This window comes from Solanum stenotomum, chromosome 1 (genome assembly GCF_019186545.1).
Source record: "Solanum stenotomum isolate F172 chromosome 1, ASM1918654v1, whole genome shotgun sequence".
NCBI lineage: Eukaryota > Viridiplantae > Streptophyta > Magnoliopsida > Solanales > Solanaceae > Solanum > Solanum stenotomum.
The window spans coordinates 20827320-20846776 of NC_064282.1; the positions used below are offsets into that span (position 1 = coordinate 20827320).

The following is a 19457-nucleotide window of genomic DNA, read 5'->3' on the forward strand; positions in this document are numbered from 1 at the left end:
GACTCATCACCACAAGCTTTACACACAAAGTATAAGTAACATTATTGCTACATTATTAATAATATAATACAAAAGATACTTAGCTGTGTTTGACTTTATAGGTGGTCTCGTGTGTGTTATAAAAAAAAGGAAAATTATAATTCAAATTAAATGGTATAATCACACTTTGATTTAATTGTGCCATGTAGCAAATTGTTTGTCAGTCGCCTCTCTCCCTCAAACTCTCGCTCACCACTCTCCCTCTCGCGCTCGCCTCTCTCGCTTTATACAAGCAAATATGTATAAATTGTGTTTCTGTTTGTATAAAGCGAGAAAAAATTATATATACACATGCAAATACATATATCTTCGTCCTATACACTTAATACAATACAAATATTCCCCTGTCCAGTTCTCTTTTGTCTTTCTCTCTTTCTCGCTTTATACAAACACAGATTATATAAAATACAATGTATAATTTTTGTTTGTATAAAGCGAGAGAGAGAACGATATTTGATATACAAACGTTTTATTTCGATTCAATTGTATACAAATTCAAATTTTATACAAATATACAAACACATAAAATTAAATTGAGAGACTCTCAACGATTTATACAAACGAGTTTATACAAATGGCCTGCCAGCGAAATTATACAAATCTAAAGAGGAGCCAACGAACTATACAATTGCTTTTTTTGTACATATGTATAGCGAAATAGCCTAGTCATAGCATGTTTGTTATGGAGCGCAATTATGCAAACTTTGTTATAGCATACAAATATGAATTTTGTGTTTGTGTGAAAGTTGTAGGAAGTCAATTCCACCGCAAATTTGGACAATTGATTATTTGGGAAGTCAACTGCCAATGGAAGTTACGGTAAGAGTTCATTGTTAGACTTTTTGCTCTTAGCAAGTTGGGCTTTGATTGGATCATTCATTATCATAGTATTTCACCTAACACGGAGCATTGGTGTTAGACTCTGGATGTCTCAAATCCACAAATTCTAACGGATCGCTATGATCTTTTTAACATTTGTGGCTAAATATTCTGGTGATTCATCAAATATTTAGCCAGAAACCCTAATGATCATCCTAACTTAAACTATGCCGAAATTTCAGCAACACATCTGGGCTTCAAAATTGTTTCAAATTGATCACAAATTTTCAGGGAGAGGGGAGAAACGCAGACGGAAGTATATATCTACCCAACTTTTCTTAAATGAGGCAAAGAATATAAGGACACACCAAGTAAATTCATGCATATATTTTTCATCAATTTTTTTACACTCGTTATACAGTGTTTACACACATATAAACAACATAACACCTTTGATGTGTATAGCATTGTATAAAATGTATCAACACATCTCTAACTAAAGAGCCGAACTTCTGCAATTTTTTATTACAAATTTTGTTCAAAACCGGTCCTCCTCTCCCTCAAATGACTTTAAATTTTGTAGCAACCTCCTTAGACTACTGCCAAAGAGTCTAAAGACTCCAAATTTCTCACAAAAAAAAAATGAAATTCAAACTCATTCCATTCCTTCAAACTTGTTTAACAATGGTGGGTTACCTTTCTAATAGGCTTTTTATCACCCAAATCTTACAAAATCCATACTCCAACCACTCTTTGAGCTCCAAATACAACAACAAAATGAATGTCAACTAACAAGCAATAGGACTCAAAATTTTCAAATTCGACTTTGAAGATATGCGCTCAAAAATTCAATAACTGAGACAATCTAATTTTTACAAATTATACAAAAGTCCGTTATACCGGGTAAGGAAGGCAAAAACAGACTAAATGATAAATAAATTAACACCTGAATATCACAGTGCGTAAAAATCTCTTCCCATAAATTGCACATTTGTTCATTAAACCTGGGAGGTTTACTTACGCTTACGCTTGACACCCCAACTGACTTCAGGGCTTTTTTGCTTTTTGCCTTTGCTAACTCGGGCAGTTGAAGAACCTTGACCCTTTTATTAAATAGAGGAGCAAACAATCACTTTGATAATCACAAATATAACCTTGAACTCTACAAATTCAGGAAACTGCTAAAGTCTAAACGATATAAAAGGCAGTGAGACTCTGAAGTGCAATGAACTTGATGCAAATATGGCTAGTTAATTAGTTCCACAGAATTACTGATGAGTTTCACAAAACATATGATAAGGTGAATTTTATTAAAATGTTTGCAGTAGATACAAAGAAGAGAGATGGAATTTGAGTTAAGAAACTCCTTCATTCAGCTTAGCTTCTACAATCCTATGTCAACAAGCAACAAAAGAGATCGATGCGCTTCCACTAAAACATCGACATTTGGAAGCCTAGGCATATTTACACTGGCAACATGATCCCAGGTAGCCAGCATTCCAATAAGGTCAATCATGGTTAAGAGTCCTAAGTGATAAAAATAAGTAAACCTGAAGAAATCAATGATCTTCCCTCCTCGAGAAATTGACAATTGTGTTCATTGTTCGTCTCAATTTCAAACAAGTTAGAGTCGGTTATATGAATACTCATTATTCCATTTAAGCTCCTCTCATGTCATCATGACACCGAACAAAAATAGAAGTGCAAAATAAGTTAAATATTATAAATAAATGTAATAATAACAAAAGTCCTCTAACAAGACTAAAGCTTATTTGTTTTCATTAAAATTAAGACGTTTAAATCTAAATGTATGCCTGTATGATTAAGATGTTGTCCCTAGATTTGAACACTCAATGATTAATACTCAAAATATGAATGTGCATAATTTATTTGTTTGTAAACATAATAAATATACAATTCAAATATAAAATAAATACAATATAAGAATAAATACATAAATTTAATACAACAAAAATTATTGTTTGATAAAAAAAATTTGCGTTCGCTAGTAATGGTGGAGATGGTTTGTGGTGGCATGTGGTAGTGATGGTTGGTGATAGTTGTGATGGTGGAGGTGATTGGTGTCCTAGTGGCTAGCACGATGGTGGCGGTTGGTAGTGGTGGTGGTTGTTGTGATGGTGGAATTTGTCGATGTTAGTAGTTAGCGGTGGCGGTGGCAATGGTGGCGGCTGAAAATTGAGGGGTGGTGTGTTGGTGGTAGTTGGCACCAATGCTAGTTGTGATTGTGGAGGTGGTTGGTAGTAGGAATTACCTAAAGCGGTGATAGTGGTTCATAATGGTGGCGGAGGTGGAGGCGACGGTGACGGTGGTGACTATGAATGTAATTATAATGATGTATTTAGCAGATGTAATAGTGACTGACAATAGTGGTTGACATCAGTGGTGGTGGTGAAATTGGTTGATGTTAGTAGTTTGCAGTGTTGGTGGTTGTGGCTGATAATGGTATTGGTGGTAGCTGGTAGTGGTTCTAATTGTGATGGTTTATAGTAGGAATTGACCACGGTAGGTGTAGTAGTTGATAGCGGTGGCAGAGACAATGGATATAATAATAATGATGAGGTGGTACGTGTGGTCGCGACCAAAAAGTAGTGGTTGGTATTAGTGGTGATTGTGATAGCAGAGCTAGTTGGTGGTGGCAGTGGTGTTGGTGGTTGTGATGGCAAAGGTGGTTCTATGATGTTAGTAGTTGGCGGCGGTGGTGGTTTAAGAATATGTGGTTGTTGACAATAGTGCTAGTGGTGGTGGTAGTTACTGATAGTGCGACAACGGAAATGACTAGTGGCAGTGATGATGACAGTGGATTAATTTAATGATGGAAGTAGTAGGTATGGTAGTGGCTGATAATAGTTGGTGGCAGCGGTGGTGGTTGTTAGTGATGGTTGTGATGGTTGTGATGGAAGAGGTAGTTGGTGGTTGGCGACATCGTGGTGATTTTAATGGCAGAGGTGGTAATGGTGGTAGCGGGTGGTAGTAGTCTAGTAGACAAAGTAATGGCGAAAGTTATCCACAAAAAATACATCGTAATGATATAAAAACTTTTATTCAAAATCTTAGTGATTGAGACCTATTCAGACCAAATAAGGGCTTAAATCTTAAAATAAACAAATGCATTTAAAGGTCTAACCATTCATATTCAGACCTCCATTAAATGCAAACAAATGAGGCTAAAGTTCTATTCCCAACTAACAGATATCACCTATGTGGATCTTTTTCCTTTATTGTGTCATATCTTTAGCTAAGTTTGCATTGATGTTATCATCACAATTTGTGTTCCTTGTTCAATATAGAAAAGAAAAATAGAAAAGAGAAAAGAAACAAAGCAAAGGGCTAATCAGTCAGCATATAAAACAATATACACATATAACAAGTGTAGTAGTATTGCATCACTGTAAGATTAGAAATTTCAACCTAGAACAATACCGGCAACCTGGGATACACCAAGATTAATGGTGTTTCCAAACAAAGAGTTTCAACCCAGAACAATACTGGCAACCTGGGATACGCCAAGATTAATGGTGTTTCCAAACCAAGAGTTCCCATTAGTAATTATATTTCACATAATGGCAACATGGGCAAAGACCAAGAATGGTGTTCCCAAACCATGAGTCATGGATGTGTGTATTCTGTTACTAACCATACCTTATAACCCATACTTTTGAAAAAACAATTGGATTTTTTTCATGACAGATGGCAGTCCACAACAACATATCCAATGTAATCCTACAAGGTCTAGAGAGGGCAGTGTGTACACAACCTTACCCCTACCTTTGCGAAGGTAGAGATGGCAGTCCATAGATTGACATAAATAAGTCTCTTATCTGTTTTTTCAAGGCAGCATAGCATGAGTAAGTCACCAATTGGATGCAGATGAAATATTGTCTTCACACCATCAGTTCGCTATTTAATAAGTATGTAACAGTTACTTATGTGCACACAGCAATGTCATGAAGTGAAGATTGTGAATTAAAAAAGGGGTTGGAGGTCAATAAATCGCAGTGATGAGACTCAATGTCTCAATCCCACATAATTAAAGAGATCAAGCAGCACAGCAGAAAAGGAAGAATACCTGTTGCATTCCAACCATTAAATTAGCCACCATCTGATCTTGGATCCTTTTGTCTATTTCTACTCGCATTTGTCTGCGCTCCTCTTCCATCCGTGCTTGAAACATTTTGTCCATTTCAGCTCGCATTTGTTCACGTTCCTCTTGAAACTTACGATCCATGTCAGCTTGCATCTCTTGGCGCACACCTTCTATTGCAGAAGACAGGCTAGATCCCAAGTACTCATGTTGCATGCGGCTCTTTTTAAGAGGCGTCTTTCCATAACCTTTTCCACGGACATAGCCTGTTCTCTCGCCAAGTACAGTAGCTAAAATCTTATCTCCAGACATTGGATTCTCGTTTTGTTCATATTGCTGTTGAACCACAAGTTCCTGGATCTGGCCCTGCAGTTATGCAAAACCATTTATACTAACATATATAGAATAATAAATATGAAAAAAAGGTTTATTGTTTGGCTAGCTGTGCAGGACAGACACCTTACAAAGGAGAGAATGCAAAGACTGAATGTACCTATAGTTAATACGTATTGTTGTTTATGTGACAAGCAGGCTCAGGAAACAAACAAACACTTGTTCTGGCAGTGTGAATGGATAAAGGATGTGGAACAAGGACTAGAAACATGGACAGGGATTACACTGATTGCAGGGGAGGTGAGACGGGTATTACTAACAATAAAAAGAAAGAGGTGCAATGGGTTCAAGAAGCAGATACTGGTAGCAATATTGGGGGGGGGGGGGGGGGGGGGGGNGGGGGGTTGCGTGTACTACAATACTTGGAAAGCTAGGATTGGAAACAATTTAGAGGAATCTATATACAACCGGCTGAAGTGGTAACACAGATTAAGACAGACATGAAAATTAGATTAGAGTTGTTTAGTGCATCAAAGAGAGCACATAGTTGTAGAGATTCATGCATAGACTGAATTGTTAGCTATTTTTTGCCTTAGCTTGAGGCTTGATTTCCTGGCACCAGTCTGAAGGTGGTCCAGGAGTTGGGTGCTCTTTATTTTGTAGTTATGTTGATGAGTGCTGGTAATAATATTTCACAGTTGTTACCAAAAAAAAAAAAAATGAAAAAAGGTCAAGAATGTCCTTAAATTATGCGAAATTGAACAAAAATGTCATCCACTGATAGGTTAGTCCGAGAATGCCTCTAACATCAATACGTTGATCCAAAAATGTCCCTATTGTTACTTTCGGTCAAAAGGCCATTTTCCAAAATGTCATTTAAAAGAAAAGAAACAATATGTATATTAGGAAAAGGGTTTTTTTGACACAACAGTAACAATAAAAGCATTTTTGGACCAAACTATTAAATGAGGACATTTTTGTTCAACTTTGCATAGTTTAAGGGCATTTTTTATCCTTTTCCAAATAAATATATTTAACAAAAAACTAGTGATTATGGAAAATTACGTGAATTTGTTGAGATTGTTGATCTGACCACAACAGTTCTCCTTTATCATTCTTACGCGTATGTTGGAGCTCCCAGATACGATGTGGTGGTGCCTTTTCTCCGGTAAGAGGATCTCTCTGCAATATATATTTCATATGAGAAAAACAAATGTGAGCACATAAAACGACATAAACAAATAACGAAAGTATATGATGGTTGGAATAAATGCATTTTCACCGTGGATTCCTCTACTTCTGCAAAAGACTTTGAACCACATAAATGCTTTGTTGTTTGCTTTTTCCTGTTTATTTTATTTCTCTCGCTTTTAGCCTGCAATAAAGTCAAACAGATTAAGACACCGATATTCAAATGATAATTTATTAAACATCCTCTTATCAAGTTACCTTGAACGTCTGGCTTCCAAAATATTGTATCAGAAATTCCCAATCCTCAGGCACAACATCTTTTGGCGGATGGGACAGTCTCTCCTCATCAGTATTATAACGCAAGTATTCAGCATGCAACCGAGTCTTCCACGTTCTAAAAAGCCTTTTCATAGTGCTGGCCACAAAACCTTGTAACACATTCTCTCCCCTACCACCACCTACTTCAAATTTCTCCTGAAAACATGTATGTAAGGTAATACTCCCCCTGTCCAAATTCATGTGACATTATTTCCTTTTTTATTAGTCCCAAAAAATTAGTTTTCCATATTAGTAATAATTTAACTTTAAACTTCTCATTCTACCCTTGATGAGATGATTTAGAGACACAAAATACTTATGGCTTGCTTTAAACAACGAGTTTCAAATAAAAATCTTTCATTCTTAAACTTCATGTCCAGTCAAATACCATCACATAAGTTGAAATGGTGGGAGTAATTTATTTATTTTTTTAAGGAGGTAAGATGATTTTATAAATAAACTAACACAGAGAAAGTTATAAATGTTATCCTAGCAACATAAATAATGCAAGACATCTAAATGTCAAATATTGACAACAATGTATTACCTTCACTTTCAGCCACATTGTTTCTCCATCTTTTGCAAAAATTGTAGCCCAATCACCATCTCTAAACGAGATAGTGCTCCTCATGGTCAAGCCACAATAATTGACAATATCTCTAGCCCCCGGACCTACAGCTCTATCAATGTCATCCGGAATATGAACTGTGATTTTGCTACCATATTTGGTCTTCATTTCCACGTTTATGGATCTATATTTTCCCCTACCTTTCTTAGATTTGCCGCAAGAAACTGTGAAGCGAGAAATATTGGACAATTAGAAAACTTTACAGCAAAAGATACTATATAGAATACAAAAGAGAAATGGAAACCAGCCGTAAAAAATTTTAAAAATTGAACTTCTTTATGTCTAAGCTAAACCAAATGATACTTATTTTTGCTTAAATCATTTCAGATGCACACTGGTCATAAGCTAATAGGATAATAGGGTTACTAGCTGAAAAGGGAAAAACATATTAGCAACACCTTTCAGAACAGTTCCAGAGCAATCCAACAGAGATATGGCTGGAAAGAATTATAGGAGGATCGGAAGCTATATTTTCAAGATATGGTGGTTCTCATGTAAGGTATAGTGATATATCCAGATATCCTTTAGTTTAACAGTGTATCAACAATTTCAACAAAATGGTGACTCAAATATATAGTTCCTTTTCATAATTGTCCCTGCTATAGATATGATGTATAGCTCATCCTGTTGACATGCTATACCAAGAAGAAACTTGATTATTACAAGAAATTAAGTGTTATGCCAGCACACCACAAGAGTAGATAACAGCATCAAGAAGCACAAATTTCAGAGAAGATATTGCTCACTTCTTCGCCACTATATGAATGCTAAGTTTAAAGATATAGATGAACAACCTGAGAAGGAACTGTTAATAAAGGAATAGGAATAGGAATGGTATATAGAATCCTACTTGAATAAAGATTGTAATGTAGTGTCTATAAATAGGGCTTAGTATAATAATGTAGATACACAATTCAATAATATTTTCCTCTTGTATTAAGAAAAGTATCATTGTGCATCATTCCAGCGAAAACAGCTGTCACTGTGCAGTTTTCCAGTGACCTAAGCAGCTGTCCGAGTGATCAGCTTGGAGATATCTTCACCAAGTCTCTCACCGGTCCTCATATTAGTTACATCGGTAACAAGCTCGGTACATGTGACTTGTATGCATCAACTTGAGGGGGAGTGTTAGAATAAGAATAGGATTAGTAAATAGAATCCTACTTAAATAAGGATTGCAATGTAGTGTCTATAGATAGGGCTCCATATCATAATGTAGATACACAATTCAATAGAAATTTTCTCTTGTATTTCTCATAGGAACAAATCTTACTTGATGGCTATTTAGCAATGATTAAGAGACCTTAACTTTTGCAATAATTTTGAGGAGGTCCTTCAGTTGTTTAATTAGCTAGGCTTCTGTTACTACCCAACTGATAACTAACAAATCTATCTTTTTGTAACATCCAGTACTATTGCGCACAAACTTTGGTAGCTAGGTCCATGATTTTTCCCAGCAGCATAGTCAATATCTCTGAAAAATAAATATTGGATGTAGTAGTGTGGCAGAATCCCAATGTTATCTGGTCAAAGCCTCACCCATCCTACCCAGATTTCATTGCATCTATATATGTGGGTATTGCATTATCATTATAGATATTCAAGTGTTGTCTTATAATGGAGCAAAAGTCAGCCATGCCAATTACAAAGGCTATGCAAGATGATGGATGATGAAGAAAACTCACACATCAGAAGCTAGATCTGAAGTCTATGGGACACTTACGTAGGCAGTGCATAAGTAAATGAGGTTAGAGCAGGAGCGGAGCTACGGTGGTGTCAGGTGTCCAGTTGGACACACTTCGTCGGAAAATTACACTAATATGGGTCAAATTATACTTATATTGGTATATATAGTATTTTGAACACCCTCGGAACCAATGGAGACCCATAGCGCACAGTGGAAAGGGTATGCACGGAACTTACACAGCGGTGCCCATGTTCGATTGCTTGCGTCCATATTTTGCTTTTTTTTATTGTGGGCTGCTTAAAATCTGTAAGATATTTAAAAATGCACAACTTTGACGTGAAGTGAGCAGTACCTCAATTGGGTGCAGAAGTATGCAAGCAAGATCGAATCCCTATAGAACTACTTCTTTTAAAAAATTTACTGTCCGAAGTTTGGACACCCTTCATGAAATTTCTGGCTACGCCACTGGGTTAGAGGGTAATAGTCTTTGTACATTACTATATTTATATGGAGAAGGGTCAGACCCACTACTCACCGAGTTTCGAACCGTGAGCTAGTGGATTTGTCAGTTATCAAATAAAAATTAGTATGTTATACATCCATGAAGATTCTCATGACAGCATCATCTTATCAAAACATAATTGTACAACAATGTAGTACATAATAGACTCTACGAAATTGGCCAAGGACATTGAACGAGCAACAGAATACTAAAATGTGGTTGAAAAAACTAAATGAACAATACAAGTAAAAATTGCATAATAGTACAACAGAGAAGAGGGAAACAGACCACTTAGAAGTATTGAAATGCAAGAAAACTAACCTTCATCGTTATTTAAATTCTCTGAAGAGGGATGTACACTTCCTTCCATATTCCTTGATAATTGTGACCCCGACAATTGTCTTTGACTTGTTCCAGGGGTCCGAAAGCCTGGAGAAGTACACTGAATTGCTTCAGGAATCCCTGCTGGTTGTGCTTGTGGCTGAGATGCTTGATCAAGTGTAGGTCTATGTGATGGATTAATATTTACGGATGACACCACTGCAAAATTATCACGTACTCCTTCAACATTACCACGCCCACGGCCCCTTCCACCTCGCCGACCTCTACCTCTACCTCGTGCAAATCTTGCCATTTCTACAACATCACATAAAAAGTATATAAAGATTCAAAAATTTTACTCCCTCTGTACACTTTTACTTGTCCACTATTCCAAAAATAGATTTTCACTTTTAGTTGTCATGTCACTTTTAATATATCAAGAAAAGACATTTATATTTTTCCATGTTTTACCCTTAGCATTAATTACTTATTCACCAAATTATTTTTCAAGACCTGATACTAAACATCAATTAATAAGGGTAGTGTGGTAAAATAGTCATGTCAATTGTTGTTTTCTTAATGAATGTGTCAAGTCCAAACGCGACAAGTAAAAGCAAACAGAGGGAGTATAGTATTGAAAGCATAAAAAGTAAAATAATGAGATGTGGATCCAAAGGAAGTTTGATGTGCCCTATACTAAGAAGTAAGAACCCAATTATCAGACAGCAGGAACAGCAAGGTTAAATACATTGACAAACAAGTTGAGTCCATCAGAAAATTCATAGGCCCAATATATTTCTGGCAATTGAGAACAGATAAGTGTATGCATTTAGGCCAAAGTCCTTCCAAGAGACAAGGAAAACGGTTCACTGATATGTTGCTCAGACTTTTCAAAAATGCCGACAGGTGTGTGTCTGATCCCTCCAATATTGATGCATTTTCAGAGGACCTAACACAGGTCCATCAACATTTTGGAGAGACTGAGCAAGATATTTCACTCAGGCTCATGTGTCAATTATTTGGCGGACTATTAATAAAACTTCCAATGGCTTTGTAAAGGAGACAGTCGATTGAGACACGTTATTCAAAAGAGTACACAAAATGACATAACATCAATTTCTGAAAATCTTATTTAGAATATGGACTTGCTGTTATTAGGTTAACTCCCCTTATTGCAATTGTTTACTAGTTTTCTGTTATTATCCTCCTTTATATGACTTTATCTTATCATGCACAGTCCATCTACAACAAGACTATTTTTTATCATTTGCATATGAACAGAGGCCAGGTTGCTTCGTAGCCAAGGTTGGTTTCTTTGAGCCATTTCTGGTTTTTTTAGTGCTGTCAGGTGATGAACTTCTATGACTCGGAGAGAAGACTTACCAAAAGGTGCATAGACTAACTCAATAGCAGTTCCGGAACAACTGCCAGCAAATGTTATCTTCTGGTTATCTGCGGACTAAATAGGAAACTACTACATCAGGGAAAACATAGTATCCTTGTAGTTGGAATACCATATTCCATGACAAAGGAAATTACTCCTTATTTTCTTTTCTTCTGCTTCTTAAGCAATGGTGTGGACAAAGTGTAAGCCAAACAGACTTCTGTGTGATACAAAATGCATGTGAATGCGGGAGATACAGTAAAAGTTACATCCGATTGGAGAGATCACTAAGGTTATCAAGCACAGCGGCAAGGTTGTGGGAAGTGACGTGAACTTGAAAAATATGGCTAGTACAAATTAATTAGTCCTTGTGAAAAAAGTAATTGTTCAAGAGTGGTGCTTTCAGATTCAAGTTCATTACCAGCTTAAACATGATGCCTTACTCAAAAGTCAAAAGAGCAGAAGGTAGCCAGTCAGGTGGGACATAAAACACTTGAGATGAAGACAATTTTTAGAAATAAAAATTATGTTTCAACATTATTCATAAGGCAACAAGTATATTTTAATTGGTAATAGAAGACCATTGAGATTATCCATGACATAATTGTCTGAATTGCAGTTATTTGACCCCTGAGTTGTGCCTATTGATCATAGAGTAGCATTCTTCTCCTTATTGTGGGTCACTCGGGAACAAACAGCAAATAGAACTCATCCCAATTTGACTGAAGGGGGTAGAGTTCACTGTACCATCCTTCAATCAATTAGAAAGTCCCAAAACTTCCTTTTTGCTTTTTTTACTTCATCAGTTTAAAATATTTCCAGTGTTTAGATAAAAGATCACTTTTTTTTAAACTAGAAATGTAACAAAGTGTGGGGGTGAATGGTGGGAGAGTTTAGCTAAAAGTACTGATATCAAACATACATAATAATTCCTATTTAATAAATATTCAAAGAAGAACATTTTGCTCAAACAATAGTAAGTAGTAATTGCAACTGATGCCGCTGCCCCTTCCCTCATGTTTAAGGTTTAAACAATTCTAAGCAATATTCTGGAATCGTGATGCTTGAAAAAAAAACACATGCAAGAATCAGTAGCGATTGAAATTTATTGATTTTCAATTGAGCAAATGGGGACAAATGAGGGTTAGGGTTTCGGAAGCAACCAACACTTCAGCAAATCTTGGCACTAAAATCTCATAACTCACAGGATTTTTTTTGTTCAACAAGCCCAATCCGAAATAAAATTTTACATAATAGATGAAAAAAAACACCTATGAGACAAAACAAGATGAATGAAAATCTACCTTATACACTTCTTCACGCTTAAAGTATGCCCAGAGAATTGGAAGCAACCCTCGAAATCTGATTTTGTGTCACAAGAGGTGATGGTGACGACGACGACGACAAGTTTAAGGCGAATTGGGTGCTTTATATCACTCTCCTCTTTCTAAAGGAAAAAAGGGAAAAAAGACAAGAAATGGTGGCGACCTAGTCACCATAAATAGGTTATGTGGCGATTCAATGGTTGCCACAACAGTTTTTCACACCAAAAAAGCTCTTTAAGGATCGAATTTGGTGGGAACCTTTTTTTTTTTCTTTTTCTTAATAATTTATGTATAATATACATTTGGAACTTTTGAAATTTGCATCGTTCATTCTATGCGTATTCAAACGAAAATTTGTACAAAAATTAAACTACGTAAATATAATAAGAAAATAAAAGCTAAATTGGAAGGCTATGAATTAGCGTTGAATTATAAATTAATGATTTATATTGATGATGGTTTAAGATTGAGTAGATAACAGGTCGAATTTGGATAATTTATTTAATTCGGATCATGAAGTTTTTCTAATTTAAATTTCAAAAAGAAATTAACGCAATGGGGTCTATCCAACTTCACCCAAGGCAGAGTTACAGTGGACACCCTCGTCGAAAAATTATATGGTATATATATGTCAAATTCTTCATTTAAAGGATATATATTTAAAATTGGACACCCTTGACAAAAATTATACATGTGACATAATGGTAATGGATGTCCATTTTAATGAAGAAGTTTTAGGTTCGAACAATAAAAAAATTGACTCCTCCACTGACTTCACCTTCACTGAATTTCGATAAGAATGATATGTTAGGAAATTAAGTAAAGGTTAATGCGGGTTATATTTAGTCAACTTCACCTTGAATGTTAAGTTGTTAAGTTATTTTAGGAAATTAAGTAAAGGTTAATGCGGGTGATATTCAGCCAACTTGCCCTTCACTAATGTTTAGTTATTTTGGGATGAAAAATAAGTTCAATGATTGATTACAATTATATTTTTAGTTGAGTTATCTTTTTCTAATTAATTTCTTGATTTTGTCATTTATCGCTTTAAATAAAATTAACTTTTGAAACATAGAGTCTCCAAGCCAATTCAAGTTATTAATGTTTTTTGAATAGCTTCCCTCGATATATATAATCTCTAAAATGTAGTAAGCAACTATTCTTAACTCTTATTTCTTTCATAAGAAAAGACATGTCTTTCTTCAATTTCACTAGTAAATAGTAATAGTGAAGACAACTGATCTTTCTTTTTAATTTTATTATGATCTATTAACCGATGATAATTAAATTCATAAACCACTAAATTTGAATTAGGTGGGTTTTTTTTAGGAAACTTATATAAATGACTATAGTTAGGAGTTAATATCATATTTCTTTAGCTATAGTTATCATAATTATCGTAAGTTATATGTATTATGGTAATAGTATTATATTCTATGTATTTAAAAAAAAAATTGAATATAGTATACAGTTCCAAATTTGGGGCATTAAAAAGGCAAAATCTGCTTTTAAGAATGGCAATTCCTTAAGTCAGGCCAATTTGAATTTGCATACTTCCCATTATTAAGCAAACCTCTAAAATTACTCATTCAACAACTAGGACGTTGGTATTCTCATCTCTCCCAAAAAAAAAATTGAAATACAATTTATTTGTTTTTCAGTTTTCACCATTATTTTTTTGTGAGATTTGATACAGGTATTTCCAAATTCAATTTTAATGGAATTCGGTTTTTACTTATATTACATGCGTTCAAATGTGTGGAAATCAATATATTCAATATCAATTACTGAGATTTTTATTGTGCAATATGAAGTTATGGACATCACTATGTTACAAAACTTTCGAAGATTTCAAAAGTTCACCACTTTCTTTTCTCTTAACATACTTGGACCCTTAATCTTAACCAAGTTTTGCAAATCATCATGATCCCAATGACAATGACGTTGTGTGGGAGAAAAAGAGAGAAGCTGCAGCTATCGTTAAGTTTGAATTTGAAAGGATTTAAAAATCGTTCATGAAAAAATTAAAAAAGGAGAAGAAAATCATCCAGGAAAGAGGGAATAATGATGATGCTAATTTAGGGTAATAAGAACAAGAATGTATCTTGATATGAAAGGAGATTTGGAAAAAATACCAATGATCTAACATAATGAAGGAGAAAAATTACAAGGACCATAAAAGGCGCCTGTAATGAGTATAACAACATATAATAGTGAAATTGTTATTTAATAGTATTAAATTATATCTAAGTATAATAAATATTTTAAAACTATAGCTATAAAAATTAAATAAATATCATTGTTTGCTATGTTAGTTTTTTGTTCAAGGTTGAGAAAATATATTCATATATAGAGGCCAGAACGGACTTACAAAAGAATAGTTCATTAAAGGTTAGAAACAGAAGTAGATATAGAAATATACAAGAAATACATTCAAAAGAGGGGTAGAACTAGTTCGAGTTTTAGTTTCGCTATATTGCTCGCTCATCGAAAGTCTCGAAGTCTCATTGTGGTGGTGATATAGTTCGTTCCAACTAGCTCGTCTTGTCTCGGCTTGCTGCTCCAAAAAGGTATATTCTTTTACCTTTCTCATTTCTCTATTCATTTTGAAGTAAGAATGATCTAAACTAATGTATATGAAATGGCGAGATATTATTCTAAATTCGTTCTTAGTTTTGATATGGCTTAATCTTATTTTGCAGGTGGGCTGAATCAGTTTGCTCAAGATGGTCTATTGCTCATTCAATCGCAATTTTGAGTGTGTCAGCTCTGTGTTCTATTGTTTCATTATTTATTTGTGTTTTGGTTGTCTCCTTTGTTGTTTCAATTTGGTTGTAGCAGTTTCTCATCCGGACAATATCACAAAACTTGTCTCTGTTTCTTGCACAACTTGAATGTTGTCTTTGTCTTGTTTATGTCAGCTAGCAATGTAATGTTGGTACCGTAATCGTGTTTCAACTTGGCATACATGCTTACTGATAGTTCATTTCCAAAACGTGTCTATCTACTTTACATGTTGGAGTTGTTTTGGTTTCAAAATGCTATTGAGAACTTGATTGTCTTATTTATTTCAAAGTGTAGCTTGATTTGTATTGGGTGTCGTTTATTAGTCAAACAATCTGGAAACTTCAATAGATATTGTGGTCATCCTTCTATTTTCTTTGTATCAAATTTCAGTTTGGTATTTAGGTTAGTCTCTTTGCATTTAAAGGTTAAAAGAAAGAAAAAATGAAGTGGTTTCTCAATAGGCTTCGCTGCTTGATTTTGTTCTAATTAGTTTTAAGTTTAGTGTGTTTCCTCACCTTTAAATGCATGCTTTATGTGACGTTTTTCTTGAAAATTGATATGTTCTTCTTTTTAGAAAAAAAGAGTTGTTTATATATTTCATTCTGTAGATTTTGGGTTGCACGCTTTCTTTCACACTAATTATTGATTAAACATAATTATTTGTTTTGGTATCAACATTTTTATATATGCAAAATATTTTGTCAATCCAAAAGCATGAAATTGAAGGTTAATGTTGATAGGAAGATAAAAATATGTTCAGAGGGATATAAGGTGCAACGCTAGTATACGATATGTCCATATTAGAAGGTTTTAAGTCCTTGATTTTTTATTTTTTTTTTGAGTTGTACCTATTCACTTGATTAATAAAATATTCTACTAATCATAAAACCAAAACAATAGAAGGTTAAAATACATTTGAAACTTTTAAAATGGTGGCGACTCACCATAAATAGTTTATGTGGCGATTTAATGGTTGCCACAACAATTTTTCATACCAAAAAAGCTTTTTACGGATCGGATTTGGTGGGAACCCTTTTTTTTTTCTTAATAATTTATGTTTAATAATACATTTGAAACTTTAAAAAATTGTATTGTTCATTCTATGCGTATTCAAACGAAAATTTGCACAACAATTAAACTACGTAAATATAATGAGAAAATAAAAGATACATTGGAAGGCTATGAATTAGCGTTGGATTATAAATTAATGATTTTGCTTGATGATGGTTTAAGATTGAGTAGATAACATGTCGAATTTGGATAATTTATTTAATTCAGATCATAAAGTTTTTCTAATTTGAATTTCAAAAAGAAATTAATGCAATGGGGTCTATCCAACCTCACCCAGGGCGGAGTTATAGTAGACACCCTTCGTCGGAAAATTACGTTGTGTGTATATATATATATATATATATATGTCAAATTCTATTTTAAAGGATATATATTTAAAGTTGGACACCCTTGACAAAAGTTATACATGTGGCGTAGTGATAATGGGTGTCCATTTTAATGAAGAAGTTTTAGGTTCGAATAATAAAAGATTTTGCTCCGCCACTGACTTCACCTTCATCTGAATTTCTATAAGGATGATGATATGTTAGGAAATTAAGTAAAGGTTAATGCGGGTTATATTCAGTCAACTTCACCTTGAATGTTAAGTTATTTTAGGAAATTAAGTAAAGGTTAATGCGGGTGGTATTCAGCCTACTTTACCTTCACTAATGTTTAGTTATTTTGGGTTGAAAAATAAGTTTGATGATTTATTGCAATTATATTTTTAGTTGAGTGACTTTTTTCTAATTAATTTCATAATTTTGTCATTTATCGCTTTAAATAAAATTAACTTTTGAAACATAAAGTGTCCAAATTAATTCAAGTTATTAATGTTTTTTAAATATCTTTTCTCGATATATTAACATCTGAAATACTATATATAATCTCTAAATGTAGTAAGCAATTATTTTTAGCTATTACTCCCGTCCTACAACTATAGTTATCCACTATATTATTTGGAGATATCGAACATTTCCGAATTTATCCTTATTATTAATTATAGTCATTTAATTTTATTATTATATTTTTCAACACATTGTATTTATTATATTCAAAGGATGATATAATAAAATTACCCTTCTATTTATAGTTTCTTAAGGGGTGTGCCAAGTCAATACTCCCTTTGTCCTTAATTACTTGTCCACTTTTTCTTTTTTTTAGTTGTCCCTAATTACTTGTCTATTTTGACAAATCAAGAAAGGACAATTTTTTTTTACCAATTATACCCTCAATTAATTCTTTGAAAAATGTAGAACTTTTTGAAAACCTTAAGTTTTTAATCCATCCACTTCATAATTAATAGGGGTAAAATGGTAAACTCTATATGTCAATAATTATTTTCTTAATAGATATGTCAATTCAAAAATGAACAAATAATTAGGGACAGAGAGAGTAGTTGACAACTATTGTTAGACAGATAGAGTATTTCTTTCATAAGAAAAGATATGTCTTTCTTCAATTTCACTAGTACTAGGGAAGACAATTGATCTTTCTTGTTAATTTTACTATGATCTACTACCTAATGATAATTAATTCATAGACCACAAAATTTGAATTAGATGGTTGTTTTTTTCTCAAAAACTTACATAAATGACTATAGTTTAGGAGTTATCATATTTCCTTTGCTATAGTTATCATAATTACGTATATAGCTTTATGTATTATGGTAATACTATTATATTCTATGTATTCAATTTTATTTTATTTTGTATACTAGTACACAGTTCCAAATTTAGGGCATTAAAAAGGGAAAAAAACTGTTTTTAAAATGGTAATTCCTTGAGTCACGGCAATTTGAATTCGCATACTTCCCATTATTAAACAAACATCTAAAATTACTCATTCAACAGTTAGGACGTTGGTATTCTCATCTCTCTTAAAAAAATTAAATTGAAATACAATTTGCTTTGTTGTCCAATTTTCACCATTGTTTCTTTCTGAGATTTAATACATATATTTTCAAATTTGATTTATAATGGAATTCATTCTTTCAAATTCGAAGAAGTCAAACAAAGACTATCCATGTATCAAAATGTATCCAAATATTTCAAAAAATACATGTATTAATAACTAAATGTATCCAAATATTAAAAAAAATAAAAACAAATACATGTATTAATAACTAAATGTATCCATTTATCAAAAAAAAAAAATTACTATCAAACAGTACAAAGTATACTTGCATTCAAATATGTAGAAATCAATATATTAAGTGTCAATAACTTAGATTTGTATTGTGCAACACAAAATGAAGTTATAAACATCATTGTGTTACAAAATGTTTGAAGATTTTGAAAGTTCAACACTTTTTTTTTTCGTAACATATATTGACCTTAATTTGAAGAGGGAAAAAAAATATAAGTGACCTAGGGTAATAAAAGAGAAAAATCATAAGGAATAATTACCATAAAAAGCGCTTGTAAGGAGTATAATAACATGTAATAGTGAAATTTTTATTTAATATTAAATTATATCAAAACATAATAAATATCTTAAACTATAGCTATAAACATTAAACAAATATCTTTTTTTTTTTTCTTTTTCTTTTTAACCCTCCCTAGGAGCTCCCACCCCTTTTCTCCCTTGGTGACTCAAACTCGCAACCTTTGGGTTGGAAGTGAGGGGTGCTTATCATTCGAGCAACTCCCTCTCGTCTTTGCTATGTCATGTAGTTTTTTTTTCTTTTTTAGAAAAAAATAATTATTTATATATTTCATTCGGTAATTCAACTTTCTTTCACACTAATTATTGATTAAACATAACTATTTGTTTTGGTATCAACATATTTGTCTATGCAAAATATTTGTCAATCCAAAAGCATGTTAAATTGAAGGTTAATGTTGATAGGAAGATAAAAAAAAATTAGAGGAATATAAGGTGCAATGCTAGTATTGACAATATGTCCAGATTAAAAGATTTTAAGTCCTTGATTTCTTTTCTTTTTTAGTTGTACCTATTCACTTGGTTA

At 33.4% G+C, this 19457-nt stretch overlaps 1 protein-coding gene across 2 annotated transcripts; it reads right to left on the minus strand.

Annotated features, from left to right (window-relative positions):
- Window positions 1–1501: 1501 nt before the first annotated feature.
- Window positions 1502–12785, minus strand: LOC125878476 (uncharacterized). 2 transcript variants are annotated; one of them, XM_049559740.1, is made up of 8 exons: window positions 12629–12785; window positions 9941–10255; window positions 7350–7594; window positions 6743–6958; window positions 6576–6668; window positions 6359–6475; window positions 4946–5326; window positions 1502–1961 (listed from the first exon to the last, which is right to left on the minus strand). In XM_049559740.1, the coding sequence occupies exons 2-8, from the start codon at window positions 10251–10253 to the stop codon at window positions 1872–1874; spliced, it is 1455 nt and encodes a 484-aa protein (XP_049415697.1). In that variant the 5' UTR covers window positions 10254–10255; window positions 12629–12785; the 3' UTR covers window positions 1502–1871. The 2 variants fall into 2 exon arrangements, with proteins under 2 accessions (XP_049415697.1, XP_049415705.1); XM_049559748.1 differs by lacking the exon at window positions 12629–12785 and adding an exon at window positions 11324–11394.
- Between the last annotated feature and the right edge of the window lie 6672 nt (window positions 12786–19457).

What these genes read in the sequence shown, in the direction of transcription:
- LOC125878476 (XM_049559740.1), bottom strand. Translation starts at nt 10,253, where the DNA reads ATGGCAAGATTTGCACGAGGTAGAGGTAGAGGTCGGCGAGGTGGAAGG. An exon ending in TTGGAAGCCAGACGTTCAAG is followed by an intron (nt 6,669 to 6,742) that starts GTAACTTGATAA and finishes ACTTTATTGCAG; the next exon opens with GCTAAAAGCGAGAGAAATAA. An exon ending in CAGAAGTAGAGGAATCCACG is followed by an intron (nt 6,476 to 6,575) that starts GTGAAAATGCAT and finishes TATATATTGCAG; the next exon opens with AGAGATCCTCTTACCGGAGA.